The sequence below is a fragment of the Myripristis murdjan genome, chromosome 15, assembly GCF_902150065.1.
Source record: "Myripristis murdjan chromosome 15, fMyrMur1.1, whole genome shotgun sequence".
Lineage (NCBI taxonomy): Eukaryota > Metazoa > Chordata > Actinopteri > Holocentriformes > Holocentridae > Myripristis > Myripristis murdjan.
In genome coordinates this window covers 25555088-25568419 of record NC_043994.1, presented here as the reverse complement: position 1 = coordinate 25568419, position 13332 = coordinate 25555088, and the positions used below count along the sequence as shown (strand labels likewise).

The 13332-nt window shown below is 45.3% G+C and overlaps 1 protein-coding gene across 3 annotated transcripts in view; it reads right to left on the bottom strand.

Annotated features, from left to right (window-relative positions):
• Positions 1-13332, bottom strand: part of cdh23 (cadherin-related 23) — a 187738-nt gene that overhangs the window by 116541 nt on the left and 57865 nt on the right. For all 3 annotated transcript variants that reach the window (XM_030070567.1, XM_030070566.1, XM_030070565.1), the window contains 2 exons: positions 3735-3929; positions 3516-3644 (listed from right to left, as the gene is read on the bottom strand). In XM_030070567.1, the coding sequence (XP_029926427.1) occupies positions 3516-3644; positions 3735-3929 (324 nt within the window). The remainder of the gene's footprint in view (positions 1-3515; positions 3645-3734; positions 3930-13332) is intronic.

The window sequence follows — 13332 nt, the reverse complement described above, 5'->3', positions numbered from 1 at the left end:
CTGTCACAAAAGGACAAACAGCCTCACGCCAAGCAAGTCATAAACTGTCTGTTTTTTGCTCTGGAGTGGGTCATTAGCCTTTCATTGGGGTTTATTTCTGCCCTCATTGTTTCTAAACTCTCAAGCTGCGCCAATGAGTCTGCAACTCAACAAAAACCATAGTATGACAGATGAGAAAAAAATAGAAAGAGAGCGAGAAAGAGAAAGCTATTTGAAAAGTCTTTGATCCGCTGAGCCTCCTCGGCCTCCGTGCCTCAATCAGACACGGTGGTGATACTTAAAAACCCCTGTGCTGCAGAGAGATGGAGAGACACTCCCTACTTCCCATTTCCCTCACTATGTCCTCCTCCCTCTCTCCTTCCCTTCTTCCTTCCCTTGCTCGCTCGCTCCCTCCCTCCCAACCTATCTGCCTCCCATTGATCCTGCAAATTGTGTCTGAGACGTGTTTATGCTCCATTTCTGCCAAGGCATCTCCTGTCATTGACCAATTACAGCAGAATCAATTACAGGCCTTTTAGAGAGAGAGTGATTCACACCGATCACTAGTTGAGGGGGAGACACACACACATAGAGAGGGAGAGAGAGAGAGAGAGAGAGAGAGAGAGAGAGAGAGAGAGAGAGTCAGCAACAGAGTGAGAGAGGAGTAAGGGACAGAGACACAGTGAGGAGGAGGAGAAGAGCTGATGCTGAAGTAATATGAGCAATATTCTCCAGCTGTCCACAGAAGTGGAATATGTTCAATCAACTGACAAAGATACAAGCCCCCTGCAAACACACACACACACACACACACACACACACACACACACACACACACACACACACACACACACACACACACACACACACTCATAAGTGCATCTCTTTCTGTTCATCCTTTCATCTGTGGCTCTACAGTGCATTTCTCCTCCTTCCACCACCACCACCACCCTCAACACCACCCTTCTCCCTCCATTCTCTCTCTCATTTTTTTTTTTTTTTTTGGCTTTCTCCTTCTTTCCCATTTGAGCTCATTGGCTTGACAGCCAAATTGTGTTTGTCCCAGAAAAGGCTTAAACGTCAGTTCAAACAGCGTGGACTCACAGCAGCAGCTAAAAACTCTGCCCTGTGATTTCATCTGAAGAAAAAAAAAAAAAAAAAAAAAAAAACTTCTACTCCTTTTGTCAAAGTTTTCTACGGATGATGGGTTGATCGTTCAGAGAAAGAAAGAGAGAGAGAGAAAGAGGGAGAGAGAGAAGCAGACGCAGAGAAATAGAAACAGAAAGAGAGGGGCAGCGTGTGTGTGTGTGTGTGTGTGCACTCACACCTTTGAGAAATGACCTATGACAGGGGCTCGTGTTTGATATCCCTTAACGTGTAAATGTCATGGGCCTTGAGGACAGTTGACACTCGCTCCGTCACTTTACGCTCGCGGCTTATCACTGCCAAACACTACCTAATGGAAATGACACATGCCTGTTAGGATCCTGCATGAAAGCATCAGGAGTGTGTGTGTGTGTGTGGACGTGTGTGTGTGTGTGCGCATGAGTCCAAGTACAACTGCACTTTTGGGCTGCATCTCTCCGTCTCACTGTAAACTTGTTTGTTAATTGTGTCTCCAATGTGGGTCCGTCCTATTTCCCTTAACATGCCACCTACTTTCCTTCACTTCCTCCTCATTTCCTTCGCCGTCTTACTAGCCGTCCTGATGCAGCGGGGAACAAATTGTCTCCTTCTAGGAAGCTTTGATCGATGAAACACACAAGCATCCTATCAGGAAGTATTTTTCATTGTATTCTTCTATCATATTTTTCAGTCTCTGGTGCAGAATCAGATTATGTTTAGTCTGCGAAACTGTGTGAAACAAGACTCTTTCATTCACTTTACATGATACACCAGGCATTACGTCGCTCTGTGACCGGCTGTTGCCCTTAAATTTGTCATGGGACACTTCATCTGTAATGGGTGTGATTTCCTCCTCCTTCTCTCTTTCTCTTCCCTCCCTTTCCTTCCTTTGCTTCCTCCAAGTTACGTCCTAATGGGAAGACAAGTGATAGTAAATGATAAGAGGAAGGCAGCAGCAGGGAGGACAAATGGGACGGAGCCTACAGAATATCTCCCTCACTGTAATCAGATTACGCACTGCCCCCTACTGTCAGAGGCAAGAGCTGCAGCGCTCGGGAACTGCATCGTGGAGACTTATTGGTGCTCGGCGGCTGTGAGAGACCAGGAGACTCACTCGCCGATGTCGGCTCTGTGACCCGGCTCACGCTGCGTAACTCCTTCCCTCCTGTCTCTTTATTCCTTCATCTCTCTTTGCACACAAGCACTTTTCCGATTCTTTCACCTGTACTGGTACACTGACATCTCTCTCTCACTGTATCCCCCATTCTCTCTCTACTTCTCTCCCCTCCTCTTCCTCCTCCTCCTCCTCCTCCTCCTCCCGCTGTGACCTTCCCTGTGACAGCTGATGAATCGGGGAGTCAGGGAGACACCAGGCGTCGACTCCGTCACGCCCCGTTAATATGCATGCAAATGTAGCACTTGACATTTCTACTACGGTGCACGCCGGTCTGGGACATGTGTGTGTGTCTCTGCATGTGTGTGTGTGGAGGGGGGCACACGGTGGGGTAGAGGTAAAGACAGGTAGGAGGGCAGGGAAGACGGGGACAGAGGGATGGAAAGGAAGAGAGACAGCGAGACGAAGAGGGGAAAAACTGAGAGAGAGAGTGGAGGCAAGGACATCCAATATTATGCCCCTGTGTGTAATTCCCTCTGTATGTGTGGAGACATCAATAGCTGGACCATTAGCCACCTGGGGAACAGGGTTTAGAGGGCTGAGTCAAGGGGGAGAACATAATGCTGTACATGTGGACCCCACAGGGAAACATAGACTCAGTGTATTAGACGCCCATTACAACAGCACGCGCAATAAAGACAAAGGTAAGGCGGCGGTGAAAACCCCACTGCTTAATACTTCATGCGCGCATAATTACACCCATGCAAACATACACAAATATACACCAGAGGGCTTAAACACACCCACGACATATAAACACACATATACACAGAGCGGTGCGGGCACATGGGATGGCACGGTGAGATAAATCTTTGCCCTAGTGACCTTTGCTGGAGGTCTCGCATCCCTGAAGCAGGATAGTAAATCTAACGCAGTAATTACATTACAGCGCAGTACAGTACGTGAGGCCCGGGGCAGAGTTTGGGTGGGTGGTGGATCCTTGGGGGTGGAGAAGCCCAAGGGAGAGGCTCGGAGGTGAGCGGCACCGTCCTGATAATAACTCAGACCTCGCTTTTAAAACACATTTCTCCGGCTCCTTCTCCAGACGCCTCCTGAATAATCAAAGAGCGTCCGCAAACGGGGAGGCAGGGAGCGGGAGGAGCAGGGAGATGAGCGATGAGAGCGAAAGGGAAGCAAGAGTCGGGTTTGCAGGAGAAAAAGGAGGGGAGAAGAGAGCAGAGGGGTAGATATAAACGTTGCATGAAGTGGATAAATGTGGTGGTTTTGTGTTACTGACCGGCGGCGCGCCCTCCTCTATGTTGGTGCTGTAGGGGAGGTTGGTGAAGATGGGGTCCATGTCCTGGATGTCGATGATCGTGATGGCCAAGTTGGCCAGCCGGGACAGGGGCCTCCACTGGTCCTGATCCTGGAAGAGCACACCGCAAAGGGATGTGTGAGCACTGCTAGAGAAAACATCTGCGTATTTGTGTGTGTGTGTGTGTGTGTGCGTGCTGACCGTGGCATTGACAGTAAGCTGGAAGGCCGCCGTGGTTTCGTAGTCCAGTGCTTTGTTGACTGTGACGGTGCCTCTGGCTCCGTCAATGGAGAAGAAGGGCGACGGCGGCTGGAAGGAGAAGAGAACGCTGCCGCCGGTTCCCTGATCCGGATCGGTGGCGTTCACTATAAACACTGTAGTGCCCACTGTTGTATTCTGAAAACACACACACACACACACACATGAAGACAAACACAGACAGACAGGTGTTAACAAGGAGTGGACAAAAGCATGGCACACAGGATCAAAGCACCTGTATGTGACTTTCAGTGATGGGAGTAACGGCGTTACAAAGAAACGGCGTTACTAACGGCGTTACTTTTATCAGTAACGAGTAATCAAAGAAATTACTGTTTCCCCCGTTACAACGCCGTTACCGTTACTGACAATTAAATGTGCCGTTACTAGCCGTTACTTACTTCTAATAATTATTATTATTTTATTATCCTATTCAAAAAAAAGTGCGTGGCCAAGTACGTGGAGAAAAAGCGGTGTGTCAATTTTCAAACTGGTCGGACTTTGCAGTTTTTCGAAACTTATCAACATGCATGGAGAATGGCTGAGCACAAATTATAAAAAACATATTTGTTCCCCGACAGCAGAGCGGATAGTATCTCTGCCTGCCATACAGAAGACCGGGGGTTCAATTCCCCACCTGGACAAGCTGGCATCAATACTTTAAACTATAATAAATTACTTTTTCAAAGTAACGTGCCCAACACTGACAATGATAGATGAAATTTGACAGCAATGTCCACACTGCAACAGCAATGCAAAAATATGTGCATTAATAAGAGGATTAATGCACATATTTTTGAAAAGAAAAAAAAAGAAAAGAAAAAAAAGTAATCATAAAAATTACTTTCCCCAGTAATTGAATTACTCTTCTGCAGTAGTAATTGAGTAGTAATCAAAATTACTTTTTTACATAAGTAATTAGTAATTGTAACTTATTAGTTTTGTGAGTAATTGGTCCCAACACCGGTGACTTTTGTGTTGCGGTACTGTTTGTTTTCATTGATCCATTTACAGACGTGTTCAGAGCGGATTGTAATTTGGCTCGCACCGAAGCCTCATCAGACAACAGAGCCACACAGGACAGTTAAATTTAATCACAGCTTCAGAGCGTAATGAGTTCTTAGTAGTGAGCGTGAACGTGTATATCTGACCTGCAACTACTCCCCTAAGCAATTATTACAAATGAGACTGCATTTTTGGCCGGCTTAGCTGAAGAAGGCCATGATAGACAGGGCTACTGTTTTGATCACCTGTGATATGTAAAGGTTACCCGGGAGCTGCCTTAGCACTGTTTCTTAAAAGCTGCATTACACTGCAATTTTTTTTTTTTTTTTGACACATTTGTACTTTCTTTTTAGTTTTATTTCTTCTACACACTGTCTTGGGTGACTTAAACACGTATTAACCCTATAAAGTCGTCCCTCGCTGTAACGCGGTTCACCTTTCACGGCCTCGCAGTTTCACAGATTTTTTTTAGTGCAATTTTGCATGCTTTTTTTTTTTTCTTTTTACTGAACTTATTTTTCTACAAAGGTTTGAACTTTGAGAGTGTTTAAACAAGAGAGAAAAGTGAGAAAATGTTAATGCCTGTCTGAGAAAAGTGTATAAAGTGTGTAGTGAGGGGTTTTACAGCCTTAAAACATCTAGAATAATTGTAAAAAATAAAGCTGACTACTTCGCGGATTTCGCCTATTGCGGGTTATTTTTAGAACGTAACTCCTGCGATTAATGAGGGACCGCTGTAAAGCCATTTGTATCATATATGATACACGTTATCAAATAACACATTCTGTTTTCAGTTTAATTAATACTTGACCAAAATCCTGTTGTATACCTTTGGACACTTCCCCTCTTCACCCTGGACCATACCATTGGCACTTCAAGTACTTTTTTTTTTTTTTTACATTTTGTTATAGGACTAAATAAAGGGTTCAGTTTCAAAAAATTGGAATTTTCTGCCAATTCTTTCATAGTTCAGGCTTTATAGGATTAATAAAAAGGCAATGCAAGCCCAATGTCTGAAAATATTTTAATATCAACCCCCAGAAAACATGTAGCATGACTGAACTGCACGCAGCACATTCATATTTATCGACTTGGCCAGTTTGTGGTCGCCTCATCACGACGGATAGAAAGGAGACAACATATCTAACGATGGATCCAGCTCTCTGTGGGATGAGTGCTCTTGAGCTCTTCAGGAGAAAGTTTCTTATGTCATTCTTAAAGGGATTCCTCAACCCAGAATGACGACTCCATCATTAATCACCGATCCCCGTGTCAGAGTTGGGAGGAGTTGTCTGCCGGAGCGCGGTAGCATGCGGCATGCGGGAAATAATGAGAAAAAAAATCTGCACCTTTGGAACCGCAGTGCAAATCCTTTAATGCTGCAAAACACTTGAATTACTGTATGTGGGGAGATATAATGGACATTTGAGGCGTTTTCTGCTTTTATGAGCTGTAAAAGATGGCCCTGCGCCTGCTACATTGTCTCAAACGTTGCCTTGTGTATCATGAAGCTATAGGCTGAAAAAAAAAAATATGTCAGCTGGGAAGAAAGGCCACAGAATCCCATATCGGAACGCTGATTGCATTGGTCACGGTCGGCACAGACACCCGGCCAGAGGAGAGACAGAACAGGCCAAATAATGAGGTGCATTCCTGTGGTACAGCGGAGCGGCTTGTCTGTAATTTTGAGGAACATGCTCATTAATTGGAATTTTATCTTAAATATGCACATACATACACACACACACACACACACACACAACATACGCACAAAATGAGGAATAAGAATGCCTATAGATAATTTAACGACAGAAATGGTTGTGTGAGAGAAAGATAGGCAGTCAGGTATGTAAATTAAACACACTCACAAGCATACATTTACTCTGTGCCTCTCTCACACACATGCAGCCCCTCGCACACACACACACACACACACACACACACACTGTCCAGGTGTGTGGCCTTATGCACTGCAGGGAGGAGTGTGTGACCACATGGGGAGGTCATGGTGCTGAAGTCAGCTGGGCTCTGAGCCAAAACTAAAGTGACACAGGGAGAGGGCTGTTGACCCTGCAGTCTGTCTGCACCACTGGGAGGGGTGTGTGTGTGTGTGTGTGTGTGTGTGTGTGTGTGTGTGTGTGTGTGTGAGTGTGTGTGTGTGCATGGAGGCAGCTGTTTGTGTGTGAGCAGCTGCATAGGTATAAAGCTGCTAATCTGAAAAGTCATGTGTCTGTGTGCATGTGTGTGTGGTTACAGTATACCCGCATGGGGTATGTGCAAGAAAGTGTGTGTGTGTGTGTGTGTGCATGCGCGCGTGTGTGTGCATGTGTGTGTGTGTGTGTGTGGAGGCAGCTGTTTGTGTGTGAGTAGCTGCATAGGTACAAAGCTGCAAATCTGAAAAGTCATGTGTCTGTGTGCATGTGTGTGTAGTTACAGTATACCAGCATGTGGTATGTGCAAGAAAGTGTGTGTGCATGTGTGTGTGTATGTGCGTGTGTGTTTTTCAGAGAGCTAACAGACCTGCTGACCCTGTCTGGCTCTCTGGGGCAGCAGGTCATCACCCAGGAAACACAACAACACAACAAAAAGGTAAGAGAGGCTAACTGCCTCTGTCGACATCACCTCGCATTACTCCTGCCGCACATCCACAGCTTTTCTCCTCCTCTCTCTCCATCCTTCCACCATCCCGCCCTCCTGCCTTCCCTAATTCTCTTCCTCCCATTGGCCTGCAGACATGCATCAGCAGTGCCGGAGTCTGATCTGTCTCACTAGATTAGAGGCCCCGGCACGTGTTAACAGAGAGACAGAAAAGAGAGGGGAGAGATGGAGGTAGCCCAGCAGTGGGGGGCAAAACTGTTTTCCTGCTCGCAAGGAGCGCAACAGATGTCATAGGGTATCAGCTGAGAGTGATCAATCAATCATGAGATTTCACACCGGGGGAAAAAAAAAAAAAAAAAATCACTGTCAGGAGCCATCCCGGAACATGTCATATCCGCTAAGACAAGCTGTCTTGCTCACATTTATCAAAAAAGGGTCAGATCATTTTTAACCTTTATTTATCCCAGCATGCGTGCCCTTTCTCAGAGGCACTCGGCTTCACACTGACATCTGGCGCCGTGGTTTCCCCGCGCTTTGGTCAACCGGCAGCTCCATCGAGGCTTTCGGAAGTTGAATGCCTGACTCGAGGAACCCTTGATGATGGGTGTCGAGTGAGGGAGCGGAGTTACTAATCCACTCCCCCTCCACAATAACAGCGAGTGAATAAACATCTACCCTGGGTTTCTCTGATATATTTATTATGCCTGTCAAGCTGTCTGCTTAGGAGACAACTGGAAACACCTGTAAAGGTACCCGACAGCCTGCAGCTTGACACAGGCTCACGGGCACAAATTAAATGGATAAAAATATACAAAATTGTACTCTAGGTGAATTAATTAAATGTGCTTACTTGTGTTTATGTGTGTGTGTGTTCGTTCACATTTGTGTACCTGCATGTGTGTCTGGCAAAATACTTTATCATCTTGGCTTTGATGTCAGCAAGGCAGTTTGATGGTTGAGTATTAGGTGTGTGTGTGTGTGTGTGAGTGAGAGTGGGTGTGTGAGTGATATCTGGATGTGTGTGGAGTATGTGTGTGTGATATGTGATATCCCTTTCCTTCCCTAAAGCCTGACAGTCTCTATCTCTCCCCACACAGCAGCCTGCTAAACAATGACTCATTAACACCACGCGATGCGCCCAGTGCCGACCGCCATAAGGGCTCAGTAAATAACTTCACATACAGGCTTTCACACACACACACACACAGATAAACACACACGGGTTCAAACACTAGGCAGGTAGACGCACCAATACACAGCAGTTTTGATCTTCCTGAATCGGCAGCACGACGGTGAACAGTTGAAAGCGTTGCAGAGCGCAGATGACCGGCGCTGATACGTCGGCGTATGAATGCTTTGGTTAGCACGGAGGGAAAAAGATCATTTTTGTTTCGCCAGGGCTCGACGCCTACTCAAATAATAACACCCATTCACCAACTGTCTTTTGTTCTTCCCTACTCTATTTGTTTTTTTTTTTCCTCCTAGGATGCTGTGAAGGTCATAAATAGTCTGGTAAGATAAGTTGCAACACAAACAGAAGCCGAACAAAGCCACGTGGTTTATCAGCTTCCGCCCACAAGCGCCTCTCCAAGATGGCTTTTCTGCTTTGCCGCGTTCTGACGAACAGCCCTCTGGTAATCTTCGTGCCCCGGCTCTTGTCATGGTGGTCATCAGCGGGCAAAGAGTCATCAGACGTATTGTTAGTCCCCTACTTGGCCTTTTGTGTCTCCCACTGCGAGTCAATGCCCTCTCCATCAGGCCATTGATTGAACCACTGCGATGCCGATTAGGAGTCAATAGGGGTGACAATGTGCAAAGAGCGAAGCGGTGAATCCTTCTGTTTTTATTAGCCCATAAGACTGTCCAATCACTGCTCCATAAATAAACCGCACAATAAACAACTCCCATTGAAACGGCAAGACGAGTGGCCGCTAAGCCGAACAGCGATCCATGCACTGTGGCATTCACGCCGGTGCCGATTCACTCATGAGTGCAAAACCCAACTGGGTTAGCCGTGGCTCACACTCCTGCATGTTTGACTTGAGAGTGACTTGTAGGTTTTGAATAAATGGGGCTTTTTTCCTTTTGGGAGCAGCATGTTAAGTAGAGAGAGACAGTTGAAGAGGGATGAAGAGAGTTTCCTGCCTCGTCTTATCTGAAGTGCACTGCGGGAATCCCCCTCATCTCCCTCTGAGAGCAACCACTTATGGAGGCAGAGGGAAAAAAAAAAAAAAAAGCAGAGAGATAGAGGGAGAGAGAGATAGAGACACAGAGAGACAGAGACAGATGTATTAAGGAAGAACATACTGTAAGCACAAAAGCAAGACCAAGGATGTCAGAAATGAGAGAAAACGACAGACTGCGAGTTGTAAACAGATTGAGAACAAGAAGACGGGAGAAATAGAAAGAAAGAGATAAATAGAGCACAGATATGAGCATATGAAGGAACAAGTCTGCCTCTAGTAGCAATGAAACCTCTCTAATAAAGGAGGGAGTCCCTGTAGGCCTACATTTTTAACTCCGCCAGTGCTGTCTAATATCTAATGCTGGTCTTTGCCCAGATGCCCCGACTACGTAGGCTACAGACGGCAGCAGCAGGAGTGTCTGTCTCCTGTTGAGCAAATTCCCGGCTCCGCATGACAAGGGAGCCGTCTGGAGCCCTGGAGAGTCGGCGCTGGCCCAGCGACAGGAATCCACAGCCCAGTTTCTCTCTGGGACCCGAAACAGGCGACTACATTTGGGGGATGATGGGTGCTGGAAGCCCAAATGCAGAGGAATTGCAAGCGTAATGGATTCCACTGGCTAAAGTCTTTCCACGAGGGAGTCCTTGATCATAAAAAAAAATATTCCCATCGATGTTACTGATGATACTCTGGCACACTACAGCTCAGCTTGATTCATTTACATGTGCAGTCATGAAAGAACTAAAGTCCAAATTCACTAAAGGCTGGTGTGTGAGGGCAAATTACACTCTTCAGGTACATAAGCTAAAAGCCCCAAATTAGTGTATTATTTGCTCGGAACGTTATGCAAATCACTACAACACACCTTTTACTATGGAGAGGGAATTGCATGCTGCTGAAAGCATAGCGGACAACACTAAGGGTAGAGAGCAAGACATTAAAGAATGAATAAAAATATTCCAAGCATTCTACATACTGGAAATATAACGGGTTTATTTGGAATGTATGTCCATAGAATGCCATTTTTATCCATTAAAACAGAGGTTATGTGTGCTCTGCACTCTATCTACTCTCCAAGGACATTTAGATTGTTCTCCATGAGTGATAGAATGTATGCCATATTGCCTGATTTTTTTTTTTTAACAACATAAATAACTAACGATAGCTAACCCATCACAGCTAGTTAGCATTCTTCGATTAAAATGCAATGTGCGTATTAAATGCATTCATTTCCAATGTTACTGCCATAAGTACTGTGTGTCTCCATCCTTGAGTATTCTACAGACTCCATTTGCTCAGGATTTGCTTATCTATTACGTCTATAACAACATAGGCAAGGCATTGATTTTGTGCTTAGAGAATGTCATGCATTCAACCTGAGATTTTCAAACCAAATGGTATACAGATCAGGTATGATAAGCAAAAGATGCATCTCTCCTTAATAATGTTCTATTGATTGTGTGTGACGGTTGGAACTTCTTTGCCAATAAATGCAAATTACCTGCTTTTAGGTGACGTTAGCCATAAAGATAGAGAAACAGGCCTGTGGCCAGAGGTTTGCTGGTTTAAATCCTTGTTAGGAACATATGGGCAGGGAACAAGCATGACACATGCTCCATTCTACCATCAAGGTGCCCTTCAGCAAGGCACTTGAGGGTTAGAAGTGAGGAAGTCTTTCACCCACTGTCTGCTTCTCGGCTCCCTTTACTTTTCTAGGAAGTGGTTTGTCTTCCAAGGGAATGACTAGCTGGAGCAACTACACAATGTAGAAATGTTTGCAGTCAAAAATCTGACATTGTTGTTTTGGCTGACCCCTCTGAATTAAGTGACTTCGCTCCACCACCCACTGGTTGGATTCAGACCGTCCTTTTGTTAGGATGGAAACGCCTGGTCAACCAATGGAAAGCCTCTTCGGCACCAGACCAAACTCTGTGGCACACTTCTCTGAGACTTGGAAAACTTTAATATCCTCTGACAGGCATTTTGTGGCACAGCACAGAACATATAGACACAAACTATGCAGTTGCTAAACCATGTCTGCAGTTGAAATCCTCTTTTCAGAGTACATCATATTAAAATAAGATTCCACAATGATTAACTTGGAATCATCAAAATAATCAAAGTTGTGATCATTCCAATTAATTAGAATGCTGTAAGTCTTTTTTAACAACTTTTTGTTGGCGTGCAGCCTGCCTGCAAAGACACTAAAGCCAGCGATCCCACTGCCCTGTATGTAAGTCCATGATCAATGACACAAATGCAAAATACAGGCACTGCACTCTTGTGTTGATTCAGTGAGATTAGGCAGTCAAACGACAATCTCTTGCATATTATTTCTCCCACTCTGAAGTTGAGGTGAGTCCTGGTTTTACCTGGTTATGACCATGGCAGACTCACAGACCTTTGAGTACAATGCTCCGCTCATATTTTGTTAGAAACGTTTAAAGCGGGGTAATTTGCAGGAGTAGCGCCAAGGCCCTGGCACCCTGCTGACCACAGCCACAGAAGCCCAGCTGTTCACCACAATAGATCCATGATTACACCTACACTGCTTGCAAAGGTTTTCCCCTCCTTCCCTGACTTTATGTCTGCTCTCCACTTCCAGACCAGCAGACCTGTGATTGAGCCGACCCCTCTCACGGCTTCACTTCCTGCCTTTCACAGCCCCTGTCCCTCCATCAGTGCCTCCCACTCTCTGAGCCCCGTCATTTTGCTGCAGGGATTGTTCTTGCCTGTGTGAGGGTATGTATTGCAAATTAGGAGACACTGAGAGAAAATAATAAAAAGGAGGGAGAGGGCAGAGGAGAAAGAGAAGAAAGAGGAAATAAGTTGAATAATGGGACGTGTTACAGCGACACTAGATGGGCCGCTGTCGAAGTCTGTCAAGCATTTTGTGTTTCTCAAAATTAAGATCGCATTTCCCATAAACAGTAGCGCTTCCTGTCTCACAGAGAGTGCTGCAAGAGATCCTACCTCTTCCTCACTCACGTCTCTGCATGTGTTTGTTTTAAAGGGCAATAAGAGGGATAATAGCTCATGAACAGCCGTAGACATAAAGTTTTGTATTGCTCACAAGGTTAAAATGGTTCAGGTTTTCTGCTGTTAAGCAATCCAGCAGGTTTCAAACAACACTGGGCTCTGTGAGTCACAGTGCAAAACGGAGAGGCTGCCAGTCTTCCGCACAGTGGTATAATTTGATAGTCACGATCATATTGAGGTGAAAATTGAGGTATTACCAATGTCAAAGTGCTACATAGAGCATATTTAATAAGCTTTTGTTGGACATAGTGGTAGCCAGTAAAGAGATATAAGATATAAATTACATGATAATAACAGTGTAATTCTGCAGGATTGTGTCACTTTCACAAAAGAAACTCCTACTCAGTATCAAAAATACTTCCCAGGATACTTTGAGTCTATCAGCTCATATATTGTTGTGCTCATTCGGTGCATATGTGCCTTTAGCCTATGAACAGGTGACGTCAGAGTGCGGATAAGGATTCAAAGACAGTTGTGGCTTTGCCGGAGATGCCGAACCAGGTGAATCACAGGAGCGCTTCAATTAATCACACGGGGAGACAAAAAAAGCCACATTTCACCTCTGAAATGAGCTTATCAATAATTCACTCTGTTATTGAATCAAGACTAAATGTCCTTCATCCGCAGAGCTCCAATGGTAAATAGGGCAAAAAATATACAGAAGTCATTCATCCTCTGGTGAGAAGCTGAAATTTGTTAGCGCTGAGTTAGAATTC